Source organism: Fusarium poae, chromosome 1 (genome assembly GCF_019609905.1).
Source record: "Fusarium poae strain DAOMC 252244 chromosome 1, whole genome shotgun sequence".
Lineage (NCBI taxonomy): Eukaryota > Fungi > Ascomycota > Sordariomycetes > Hypocreales > Nectriaceae > Fusarium > Fusarium poae.
Genome location: NC_058399.1, coordinates 6,237,109 through 6,249,557, shown reverse-complemented (window position 1 = coordinate 6,249,557; position 12,449 = coordinate 6,237,109). Strand labels below are relative to the sequence as shown.

Sequence of the window (12,449 nt, the reverse complement as noted above, 5' to 3'; positions counted from 1 at the left end):
GTGGTAGTCATTACGTCTCCGAGTGCCGCAGTTGGAGATACAGAGATGCGCGATGATATTAATGATGAGGGGGGGCTGAGCAAGGCATGATCAATTAGTCCCGAATGCCCCTCGAAACAACTCGCGGCAACCTCTCTCGCCATCAGACAAACGTCTTATCGGATGACAGCCAAATCAGCTAGTCGACCTCCGTTGTCGCCATCTTCCCGGGATCCAGGTCTTCGACCAAAAGTAGACCAAAATCTCAAGGTCTCGTCGCCAGCTCCGGTCACGATTGTTCTGCCGTCAGGACTCATAGCCAGGTAAAGCACTCGGTAGGTGTGGCCTGTAAGACTAGCGACCTGTGTCATGGAAGGATATTTCCAAACAACGATCTGGTTCTGACTGTAACCATGTGTCGACACGATCTCATTGGAATTTTTAGACCAGGCAATATTGCAGACCTGGCTGCCAGTATCGATCTCGTTAATGACTGAGCCCTTGACGGTGTCATGGAAAATGATGCGACGGTCTGCAGTACCGCCTCCAGAAGCCAGTAGACCACGCTGGTGGGGTGACCACGAGATTGCTTTGACGGCTGCGGTGTGGTCTGAAAACTTCCATAGCGGTGTTTCCGAGAGCTTATCCCAGACCATGAGCTTATTGTCGTTACCACCACTTGCTAGTTGTCCGTCTTCGCAATTCCATTTCAGTCCACAGACTTCCTGTTTGTGGCCAACAAGTCTCCTAAGCCACTGGTCAGGGGCTCGTACATCGCGGTGGTAGATCAGTCGGTCGCGAGACCCAGATGTGAGGATATGCGTGTTCCAGGCCAGTGATCCAACCCGTGCCGTATGCCCCGTCATTGTCCGTAGCCTACGCGCCTTCTCGGCATCCCAGATCTGGACCAGACCCTTACCAGTGCCGATAGCAAGGTGGGTTCCTTTTTGTATCCAGGAGACACTTGTGACAGTATCGTCATCAAGTGTGCAGAGCTTGTTGACCTTGCTGGTCTGCGCATTCCACATGTAAACACTGGAGCCCAGACCAACGCCGAGAATATTTGCACTACCCCAGTCTACCAGGTTCAGGTAAAAATCGTCAGCCAGTTCGGGGGCGTCAAGAACCTTGTAAGGAACTTTGCTGACTGCTCTCGGTTGACGTCTGGGACTTAGCAGCATTTGTTGACTCCCAAACCGCACTGGTGATAAGCTGTAGATCTCGGCGCGTGTGTCGAGATTAGGGCCGTGCCGGCCTTGAGGTGTTTTAGAGGGGGTGGGATGCCCAGCGACTTGATTGTGGTGCCGTGGTGACATGTATGAGAAGAGATTCTTGTGAGGGGTCGAAGGTGTTAATGAAGATGATGGTAATGATGGAGCAGGGGCATTCGTGGGAGGAGTATGAGCCCGTGTCCCATCATTAGCGGGAATGTGAGAGGTTGTGGGAAGAGATTGGTTTGGTGAAAGGGTTGGGGTAGCTGATTGTGGTACAGAGCTCTCAAACAACTCAGCACGTAGCAAATGTGAGAACGTACGATTGGCCTCCTCCGCTGCAACATCAGATTAGCCTATGAGCCAGAGGCCTTGAGAGGGAAACATACTCTTTTGGAAATGAAGCTCGCCATGAGGTGTGCGTTTCTTTTGTTTTGCGGGCGTAGCAGGAGATCCATCCTCGTGTAACAAACTGAAGCTTGCCTGCAAGTCCTGACCAGAGCGGGTTGGAATGAAACTACAAGAGAGTGAGTATGAATACTGAACAGGATACGACTGTCACGAACCGATCGCCATTTATCCGCTGCCGTTTGCGATGTGGACTGGCACCTGGGGTACTCTCACGCTGTGGACGGTGAAATTCGCGTAGCAACGCACTGTCGACAGCATCCATGTCGAGGTGACTCCCACGAGCGCCTTCGCTCTTTCTTCCATAGTTCCGTACCGGCCGGGTTGGTCCGTTATCGAGGCTATATCTAGGTTCCAAGCGGGTGCGATCTGAGCGGGGGGGAGTGGATGACCGAGGAGTGGCGGTATGGCTCTTGGATTCGTCGATAGCTCGCTTCGCGGGTTGCGAATTCAAGGCAGCTATGCCTGAGGGCTGAGGGAGTGCCGCCATATCTCTGCCGTATCCGTGGCGTGACTTATGTTCAATATGCTTCAAGATCGGAATAACAAGTGGTGGTGAGTACACAAACGGACAACAAAGGCTCGCAATTCGATCGTAACGGCGTTTGATTGATTGATGTTGTTCGGGTGACAAAGACAAAAAGAAACCCAAAGGCGAGACGGGAAGGGCGCAATCCCTAGCACCGTCAGGCAAATGTCAAGCTTCGTTAGTCGTAAATATTCTCCGTCTATCGCATCGTCTCGATGTCAATCTAGAATACAACAGGCAAATGGGCACAGTTGTGGGCAGTCGATGACGTTGGTGAAATAAGGTCGTGCTTAATCGATAAAAAGTAAGAGTATGTTGCGAAGGACCCGTTAACACCGACTGGAAGAAATTAGAGCGAAAGCTTGTGATGGTGCACGACGCGATGGTTGCCCGACGATTCGAGGCGTGAGGTGCAAGATCCAAGATGACAGTATGGAGGTCGGAGCAGGCGGGTGTGGTAGGTAGGTATGTAGAGCAGGTACGGGGTGCGGTGCGGTGCGGTGCTGTGCTGTACTGTGCTATGCTGTCGGGTGTTGTGCTGCTAGGCGGGCTGGAAGAGATGCGCTGGGGGTGGCGGGAAGAGGGTCGCCGACTCTCGTGAGGGATGTTACTGTTGGAGGGAGGTTGAACTGGGGTTCTCGGGTCGCGCTAGCAAGCCTTTTGACCAATCGTTAATCACAAACAACAGAAGATGCCCCCTGCGCCCCAGGTCGCGGACGGCCAGGAAACGCGCGGGTCAATAACAACAACCAAAATAATGGAGCAGAACCGTGATTGTGTTATTGAACCAATGCGCCGAGAATGAAGGTAACAATATCTCGGTTTGGTAAAGAGCAAGGATTAAACAGCTACTCCAACACGATAAGTCAACTTGTGGTTTGACAATAATGTCTGTGATCAATTGCCCACTTATTAGTATCCTTTGTTCTTAATAAAAGTCGTTTTAACCGCCGAGAAACAAAACTCTACCCGCACTTGCCCATGGTCTAAGTCATACATAGCCTTTATGTTTATCGATAGAGCGAAGCAAATTCCCTCTTGATCCATTCTAGATAATTACCAACACAGGCAATCCGAACACTCGGTAGGTGCCGGTGTGCACATGGCACACAGCATCATCAAGGCACAAACTGCGTCACTGTCAACGCTTGGCGAGAGGAGATTCTATCATATCCGTACTGTACCAAAAGAGTAGCTCTCCACTGTTCCCAGTCACATTCACCTATCACTTCTTTCCCGAGTTATCAAAAACGAGGGGTTCTTCAAGATCATAATACAGCTCCCTTGGGTCAAGACTATCCATACCCATGCACCTACCACTTGTCTTTCGCGCTGTTTTGCCGTATTGCTCGCGTATGTGTTTGTTTTCGTATATATACCTACCTAGCGAAGTGATGCATGTTCGAGTATAGATGCGCGTATTAATTATATGTTTCCCTTGCTGCTTAGGAATACACACCAGGCTCAATTCTTATGCCGTATTCGTATATAATACGTGTGAGTCCTCTGGATTCTAATTACAGTTATGCTAAACATATAGATAAATGTCTTTGTTTTTTTGTTTTTTGTTTTTCTTTGTCCAAACGAGCTCAACAGGCAACGTTGATACCTACCTATCTTCATAGTAGGAGGCAATTGAAGAGTAATCTCTCGGCAGCAGAATGTTATATAATGGCGGGACGTTCCGCCACTAGCTCGAACACCTTTCAACAGATGTGGCGATGGCTGGATTAGCTGCAAATATCAATGTTAACTGGTGATCATGACAGGACTTCACGATTGCTTAATCGAGACGACACGAATGAGGGTATCGCGTGATACCAGTACTTTGGAGAGAATTATTCCCCCGCCCATCGATTAAGACGTGGTTGGCTAGCATCTGTCTCTGAGCCGCTACGTAGTATTTATTTGTATCACTGGATGTAATCTTTCCGCCAACGCGGCGGGTATCCGATAGCCAGCGTGTCAGCAGCCAATGAATGTTGTATCTCACACACAGTGCCAGTTCAACTCTATAGAATTCACGGCACGGCTCGCGTCAACCTACGAGACAAAACGCCACTTTACGCGATCATGTCGCGCGTTCCATATCTCACAACTTCCCCCTCCCTGTCCCCTTTATTTTATTACCCCACCTGAATTCCAGTAGAGTGTTTTTGGTCTGAGACTGGGTCTCAGTAGAATATCAAGATCGGCCTGTGGCCGCTCATGGCATTGAATCCACTTACTTGTATATTGGTCATAACAAACGCAATACAACGCTTGCACCAAAGACTCAATCATTCACTTGCATCGCATATCGTCTCCTCTTTGTATCATCGAATCCAAATGAATCTCTACAGGGCAAATCGCCATGTTTTTAGTACTCATCGCTTCATTCTATTGTTCGTTCTCTGGCGACACCTCTAAGTTAAAGAAATGTTCTATGATGTTGGGACTGGTCTGCCCAACCGAGAGTTCCTCCCTGCTTTAACTGCGCCTTTATCCCAATGCAACCAACGCACCCTAAAATAGACAAAGAAAAAATAAACAACCAAGGTTGTCAAGAGGAAAAGGGGGTAAGACAAGAACGATGTTGGTATATGTCCAGATAAACAGAGTCCAGAGATTGCAGAAAGACTCCGCATCGGTCAGTGTTTCGCAGCAGTGTCATACGACCGTTTAGCTCGTTCAATCGATCGTTCATGCTTGAGCCTCAGCTTGCGCAAGCAGTCTCTCTCGCCATCCGTTGCAAACCTCCTCAAATCCTCCAATAACATCCCCACACACTCCTGCGCATTCTCTTTTTTCCAACCTCTCACCCCAGTTACCTCTTGTAAGCCATCGCTCGCCCTCTTCTCTGAGCTCTTCTTCTTTCCTCATTTCAGACACGATCTCTTTGGCGCTTTTCAATCTCCTTGTGGCCATTGTAGTTGTTTGGCGAGACATATGCAGTGTGTCAGAGAGATAATTCAAGGTTTGCACGAGCTCGGTCGTTAGGGAATGGAGACTCGTCAATGAATTGAAGGCTGTTGTCGAAGGACGTGGCATAGTATCAGACAGGTTCAGTAATAGCGGTATCAAGTCGTCAATAGTCTCAGGGTCTGGGGGTGCAACAAGAGGAGACAATAAAGGGAAAGAGAGATTGTGAATTTGACGAGTCTGGTGAGTCAAATGCGTCGTCAAAGCTGAGTGCGCCGTTATCAACCTGCATCCTTGGTTAGTCACAAATACATCAGCCAACGTCTGCGTCCACAAACCTTGATGCGCTAGCCTCAACGCTCGATTGAGAGCCAAGGTCCCGCAATGCGTTTGTTACTCTCTTGAACACATCATCTGCCGGGCCGCCATAATTTTCTGTTCCTCTGCGAGCCAGCGACTCCACAGCATCCATTTTGGATACCAGGCCAGGCGGCATGCCAGGAGAATCCAAGTCCGACTCCGATCCATATTCACTACCGTCGTAATTGCTGGTTTGCCTTTGGTGTTTCCGCCGTGGGGAAAGAAGCGTAAGATTTGCAACTCTCGCCCGATCAAGATCCTGCTTCTTGGGGCTGCTGATGCCCTCAGTATCCTCCAGCTCGTCTTCATACTCGGGGCCATGTGCGTCCCCTCCAGGACCAAGCATGTCGCTATTGGCGTCACCGTCTGTGAATTCACCTTCGTCTCCCGAATCCGAGAAGGCATCGGCTAGTTCATCAGCCAAGTTGCCCATCCCATTCCCGCTCATCTCGACAGCATCTTGTTGGTTGAAGCTGTTTCCGAATGGGGAGGGGTCTTGTACGGACGACTTGGAGAGTCTTCGGGCTTGGGGGGAGCCTGAGAAGCTATCGAAGGCCGATGAGTTCCGGGAGTGTCTGGGTGTTTGCGGCGAGGATGGCATTTTGATATGTTGAAATGTATGTTGCGAAGAGTAGATGATCCTCCCACTTCCTAGACTCAGGAGCCTATAGCTACAAGAGATCCACCGCCAAATACAGTAGACACCGCCTAACTTTTTATTTTGTCTCTTCAAAGTCGGTGCGATAATTTTTAGGCGGATTCTTCGGTCCTCTCTTAAGCTATTATCTTATGCCGTGGGGTGAACGGTCGATCGGTCGGTTTTCCTTTCGAAATGGGGGTGTCGAGGGAGAGTCGAAGTTCTTTGAAATGATGTCGGTTTGGGTGACCGGGGACCCTTATTAGGTACCTACTGACTGACTGGCTAACCTCTAACTAATCGCACCAAAATGGCGGCCAACGAGCAAAGGACAGGACAGCAAACGGGCCGTGTTCCGTGGCGATTGTAATTCGGTGGGTAGTATTGTTTTCTTGGATCGACACGTTATTATATGCTTCCAAGCTCTGAAAATACATAATCAAGCTGCTAGCAAATTCACATTGCATAGTAGTCTAATCTAGAAGTTGGAGTAATCGTTATGCTTAATGCCGTGGGAGAAGGATGTTGGTAACGAAACGAAGGTGGGTCTTTCAAGAACCTGGGACTAATGCGGGTACATTAACGGTATAGTGCGAGAGAAGCCATAATGCAATCTTGGGTGATGTTATGCAGTCCTGAGACGTTTCGCTGTGGCTGCGACATCCATAACCCAAAACTCTTGCTCGTAAGCACAGCTACCTCACACAAACACAGGGATCTACGTCCATTGTCATCAGTTGCTTGCAAGCTATACCAGGCACCCTGCTAGTATCACAAATGTTCAAGCAGGCGGTAGCCATTTTCGTCCATTTCTAACAATCTGAATTCCCAACACACAACCAAACAAACTTATTACCTCTTGAGAGTACAACTCAAGTCAAAGACGTTCAATATTCTCCAAAAATGGCTACATTCCGGCGCTTTCGACCAGACGACGTGAACAAGTTTTCCAAATGCAACCTGGACCCTTTCACAGAAACATACGAACTTAACTTTTACCTCCAGTATCATGCGAAATGGCCATCACTCTTTCAAGTGTGTGAGGATATGGACGGAAATATCGTTGGATACAGTGGGTTTTGTCCTAAACTGTCTGCGTCTGTGCTGGTATGGGGCTAATCATTCGGTTAACAGTCATGGGCAAGGTTGAATCTTCACCAGATGCCTATAAATTTTCCGAGCATTATCTGCCGTGGCACGCTCACATAACGGCACTCACTGTTGCCCCAGAGGCACGAAGATCTGGCATTGCCAAGATTTTGACCGATCAATTAGAAGTCGCAGCTGATGCCGAGAATGCTTGGTTCGTCGACTTGTTTGTACGAAGCAGCAACCATCGTGCTATTACACTCTACAAGAACCTAGGTTACAGCGTCTTTCGTGTTGTCAAGGACTATTATGGCGACCATGCGACGGATCCCTCAAAATCCAGCGAGGACGCGTTTGATATGCGCAAGCCAATGAAGCGAGACAAGGATCAGCAACATATTCGAGATGACGGAGAGAATCATGTGGTGAACCCTGAGGATGTATGGTAACGAAATGAGAATACGATTGCCCTTACGCAGTTCCATCGAGCTTACACATCACCATGTTTAACTCTGACTCGGCTTGGCTTGGCATATTGGTCTCTGGTAGGCAAGAAGGGGTGCCAGTTTTTTATATCCAAGCTCCGTCCACCTCATAAACGCTTCCACTCACAAAAGTGCTTTCGGGTCCAAGCAGGAAGGCTATCACATTGGCACACTCTTCCGGCGTGCCTTGACGTTGAAAAGCTGTTGGTTCGTCAAACTCGGCGTTGTCTGCCCGGTTGTGGATATTCCATGCTTTCTTCATCAAGGGCGTGTAGATGGCGCCTGGAGCAACAGCATTGACTCTCACCTCGCGGTGGCCGTTTTCTTTTGCCGCGGCCTTTGTCAAGCCAACTATGCCGTGTTTGCTGGCGTCATAAGCACCATGTTTAGCGAATCCTGTATTTCATGGTTAGAGAAGGAATCGACATGATTATATGGAATGCGACGTGCCCTTGATACCATGAATGGATGCCACGTTGACGATAGATCCCCCATCGACTATTCTGTTAAGCTGCGCTCTCAGGCAGTACATTGTTCCTGTCAGGTTAACGGCAATGATCTTGTGCCACTCCTCGTCTTCTAGATCTGCCACAGCCCGAAGACCATGGTGCTTGCCAATTATACCAGCCACGTTGGCTGCGCCATCGAGTCTCCCATATTTCGCAACAGTGTCATCCAGCCAGCTTTCTACTTCGGACCTCTGGGAGACATCGACTCGAGAAACCGTTGCGACAGCACCTTGTTCCTTGAAGTATGCCGTAGCGCTTGACATGGCAGCGACGTCAACGTCGGCAATGGTCACGGTTGCCCCGCGCTGTGCAAGGACTTTGGCAGTTGCGAAGCCAATACCACTTGCACCACCGGTTATTGCGTAGACTTTTCCTTGAAGCGACATCGTAAACATTCTTGTACAAAATAATAAGATATACTAGCAATTGTATGTGGTAATGAGGTTCTTGGTTTATGGGCTATATTGATGCAAGCTCAATCTTCAATCCCCGCAAAGAAACAACCCAGTTGATGGATGATTGGGGGAACAATCGGCAGTGTACCCGGACTGAATAGGTCTGGCGTCGGCGTTCCTGCATTTCGAACTATGTCGCTAGAGTGATCTACCGTTATAACACATGGGACCTGATGGAACGGTATAGCTAGATTATCGGGATATTAATATGCACCTTGGATGATGAATTGCCGCCAAACTTCGGTTGGAGGATCAAGGAGCCTATTAACTCCAGGGTAAGCGCTATCGAATTGACTGGTGCTTACCTGTCCGTACTACTCAGGTATTTACGGAGCGAAAGGACAGTTTGTTTACTCAACTAAAAGTGAGAGACTGCATGCTACTGGGGATGTTTACTAGACGGAGTGCTGTTGTATTTTAACATCATGTCATACTGGATAATACAACAAACATTTGTTACAGCCTCAATAATGGTTGTGAACACCCACTACTGTCGTAGGTGCTAACTACTAAGTACCTAATTTAGAAACGTGGGTGCAAAAGAAGACCAGCCGCAGAGGTGATACAACCAGATGAAATATTAGTAGTACTGGCTCAAATTTAATCAATATGATAAGCTCATCGACCACATCGGTTCCTGGAGTATAGGAGGTACATACCTATTTCAGTAGCTACCTGGTAGGTATCAATGAAGCCTTTTTGAAAACATTTGAACCACCATTGGTCTCTAGCTGGTGACGACACTGACCGTCAGCTGCCATAATAACAATGCTAGGAACCAATAATTCTAGTGGCCCAAAGCTCATTGCGCTAGTTCTACCTCCCAGCACAGTGTGGTACTTTCACGGTACTTGCGTAATGTAGCGACTAGCACGTAAAGAGATGTACTTTGTGACATATCCCAAGTCTCGTGTGGCAGGCCCATGGAACGGGTTGCCTCGCTGACGGCACCAGTGTCAGGATTCGCTCTTTGCCTGCTTACGCTTACGGATACTTCCCCATCAATTTTCAAACCTTTCGTAGTAGCTTACCTTCATCATTATTTCCATCTAAGCCAGGCCCCATTTCTGAACCATCTGTTTGCCATCGTATTGACAAACGGTTCAAGCCTTTCCATCGGCCATAACAAAATTTCTTTGTTCTTTTCTGTCGCTCAGCTTCTTTCAAGAAAGTTGCCAAGCATTAATTCTGCTGCACGCTCCCGTCCTTACCTCTGCTTAATACTGGGTTTGCTGCCTTGCGGCGCCTTTGCTTTTCCCCTTCCCCCTACGCCGACTTTTTTTTTCTCCCTTCTTCAACATCGCCTTTCTCCCTCAACAACGCTGCAGCCTGCGATTGAGCCATTCATCGCCAACCAACGCACACACCATTTCCGATTTGTTTGTCTCTTTCACATTTTACTAGACAAAAGTATACGACATGGCTACCACTGCGATGGATTACGAGGCTGCCAATGGCGACCGGTACGAAGGTTCGTTACTGAGATCTCGGCGCGTACATCGACGCGCCTCCTCCTCAAACTTGAGTTCTGTCATCATTACACTTGCTTCCCTCCGTGGCTCTCGACTTTTCACCTCTTTCATCTTCCCTGCCGATTCTGCATCGACATAGCTTTGCATTTCGCTAACCTTGTTCTAGATGAGGCTCCTCGATACGAGCGCGACAACCGAAGCGCCTCGCCTCGACCTCGTGACGACAATGAAGGCGGCCGCCGTCGCTCCGCCTCGCCCGGTGTTCATGGCGACAGGTTCGTTCCCATTCCTATGCTCACGACCGCCACTGAAAGCTGACTTGCGTTCATTACAGCAATATGAAGGACGTATCTGCTCCTCGTGATGACGACGACGGTGCTATCAACCCTGGCTCTAACCTCTTCGTTACCGGCATTCATCCCAAGCTATCCGAAGCTGAGGTAGCCAAGATGTTCGAAAAGTATGGCGACGTTGAAAAATGCCAGATCATGCGTGATCCTCACACAAAGGAGTCTCGTGGATTTGGCTTTGTCAAGATGGTCACATCTGATCAGGCCGAAGCCGCTAAGGAGGGCCTCCAGGGCGAGCAGATTGAGGGCCGTACCTTGAGCATCGAGAAGGCACGCAGAGCCCGTCCTCGTACCCCAACTCCTGGCAAGTACTTTGGACCGCCTAAGCGAGGTTAGTAATTCCGAATCAGTTAGTTTCGTAATTTATTAATAAGCAAACAGAGCCCCGTGCTGGTGGAGGAGGACGTTATGATGATCGCCGACGTGGCGGTTACGGCGGCGGTGGTGGTTACGGCCGCGATGATTCCTACCGCTACCGTGGCTACGAACGCAACTACGAGCGAAGATACGAAGAGCGTGGAGGCGGCTATGGTGGAAGCAGCGGCGGCGGTGGCGGTGGCGGCGGTGGTCGCGACTATGACCGCAGCTACCGTGACGAACGCCGCTACGATGACCGAGGTGGTGGTTATGGCGGCCGCGATTACGACCGAGGCTACGAACGCCGCGACCGTGACGAAGGCTATGGCCGAGAACGCTATGGTGGAGGTGGTCGCGAGGACCGTGACCGTTACCCTCCCCGTGGAGGCCCCGGTGGCTCTGGCTACGAACGTGGTGGTGACCGATACGAGCGTGGAGGCGACCGAGACGCTGCGAGAAGCCGTGACCCAGCTGCCGGTGCTGGAGGAGCTGGCTACGGCGAGTCTGCCTCTCGTTCCGAGACGCGCGACGCCTATGGAGGTTCGGGCTACTATTGAGTGCTGCCTACTATGTACCCGCTAATCTTCCTAGGCGCCCCCGACCGAAGCATCCAGTAAATGCATCGACGACGTTTACCACGACCTGACTGAACTATTAGTCACCGCGGTCATTTCTCCTTTCCTCTACTAACACACCTGCTTTATTTGCTCAACTTCCTCTGTTAATTGTTATTTTATCGTCGATTTCTTTATGTTCATGGACTACAGCAGACTGAAATCAGGCTCTGCTTACACAGGAGTTCAGTGTGATTTGCGACAGTAATGGGATTGGAATCAAAAATGGGTACTCGGCCTGCGTCACTTGAGTTTTCTTATTGCTGGTCGGTTTTGCGACAAGGTCACAGATGGACCAAATATGGCAGCTTCCGGATCTTTGCAAATCAAACACTTCATCAGTCATCCATCGCGTCTTCGACGACTTTATGATAGCTTTTGGCAGCACAACATCAACCAGATGTCGACTCCGGCCTAATCGGTGAATCCACATGGACTATTAAACTCAACCTCGAATGCGACCTCGCGACTCAACTGCCTGACTGACATTACTTTTTGATCCAGAAACATGTGTAAATGTTTCCCTCTACGTCAACTACTCAACACAACTGTAAACAACTTGACGCCCACAACTGCAAATCAGATAAAGTCACGGTTGTTAAGCTTGCAAATATGGCTATGATAATGCGCGCTTCCAATTGCACAATCCGCAAAACACCCAGCATTCAGCCATGTCGCCAGAATCAACCTTGCCAAACTGGGCCATAACATCAAATAACATCGGTCCCGCCTATTGAACAAAGACGACTTCAAGGGGTTAGAACCTTGCTTTTTATAATGATAAGAGCTGTAAGTTGGGATCTTGCTGACTTACCTGCAGGGTGACTCCTTTGGCCCTCCCTAAACAACATGCACTTGGCACCCAAGAAAATGTCTCGGGTTGTTAGAACTAACTGTCTCAACGTGCTAGGAACTAAGGCTTAATCAAGACTACGCTCTTCATATGCGATGAACGAAACGGAGTTGTACTGCTCCGGCCTCTAGCGTAACTGCTCAGGGCTTTTTGGGTTGACTCATGAATAACGTAGATAGCATGAAGCATCAAGTGATGCCACAACCACTTGGTAGATCCATGTTGGTATGCCCAGGAGAG

The 12,449-nt window shown here is 49.3% G+C and overlaps 5 protein-coding genes across 5 annotated transcripts; 2 read left to right on the top strand and 3 right to left on the bottom strand.

The window, feature by feature from the left end:
* Positions 1 to 155: 155 nt before the first annotated feature.
* Positions 156 to 2,088, bottom strand: FPOAC1_002017 (uncharacterized protein; the record flags this gene model as incomplete). Its single annotated transcript, XM_044846604.1, has 3 exons — positions 156 to 1,528; positions 1,580 to 1,707; positions 1,757 to 2,088. 3 exons carry the CDS (start codon positions 2,086 to 2,088, stop codon positions 156 to 158), a joined length of 1,833 nt encoding a protein of 610 aa, XP_044712520.1.
* Positions 2,089 to 4,809: 2,721 nt separating this feature from the next.
* Positions 4,810 to 5,989, bottom strand: FPOAC1_002016 (uncharacterized protein; the record flags this gene model as incomplete). Its single annotated transcript, XM_044846603.1, has 2 exons — positions 4,810 to 5,314; positions 5,367 to 5,989. The coding sequence occupies 2 exons, from the start codon at positions 5,987 to 5,989 to the stop codon at positions 4,810 to 4,812; spliced, it is 1,128 nt and encodes a 375-aa protein (XP_044712519.1).
* A 939-nt stretch (positions 5,990 to 6,928) lies between these two features.
* On the top strand, positions 6,929 to 7,563 carry FPOAC1_002015 (uncharacterized protein; the record flags this gene model as incomplete). The annotated part of the gene is made up of 2 exons (XM_044846602.1): positions 6,929 to 7,097; positions 7,160 to 7,563. 2 exons carry the CDS (start codon positions 6,929 to 6,931, stop codon positions 7,561 to 7,563), a joined length of 573 nt encoding a protein of 190 aa, XP_044712518.1.
* A 121-nt stretch (positions 7,564 to 7,684) lies between these two features.
* Positions 7,685 to 8,494, bottom strand: FPOAC1_002014 (uncharacterized protein; the record flags this gene model as incomplete). The annotated part of the gene is made up of 2 exons (XM_044846601.1): positions 7,685 to 7,995; positions 8,059 to 8,494. The coding sequence occupies 2 exons, from the start codon at positions 8,492 to 8,494 to the stop codon at positions 7,685 to 7,687; spliced, it is 747 nt and encodes a 248-aa protein (XP_044712517.1).
* Positions 8,495 to 9,982: 1,488 nt separating this feature from the next.
* Positions 9,983 to 11,359, top strand: FPOAC1_002013 (uncharacterized protein; the record flags this gene model as incomplete). Its single annotated transcript, XM_044846600.1, has 5 exons — positions 9,983 to 10,034; positions 10,202 to 10,310; positions 10,370 to 10,716; positions 10,767 to 11,282; positions 11,334 to 11,359. 5 exons carry the CDS (start codon positions 9,983 to 9,985, stop codon positions 11,357 to 11,359), a joined length of 1,050 nt encoding a protein of 349 aa, XP_044712516.1.
* Between the last annotated feature and the right edge of the window lie 1,090 nt (positions 11,360 to 12,449).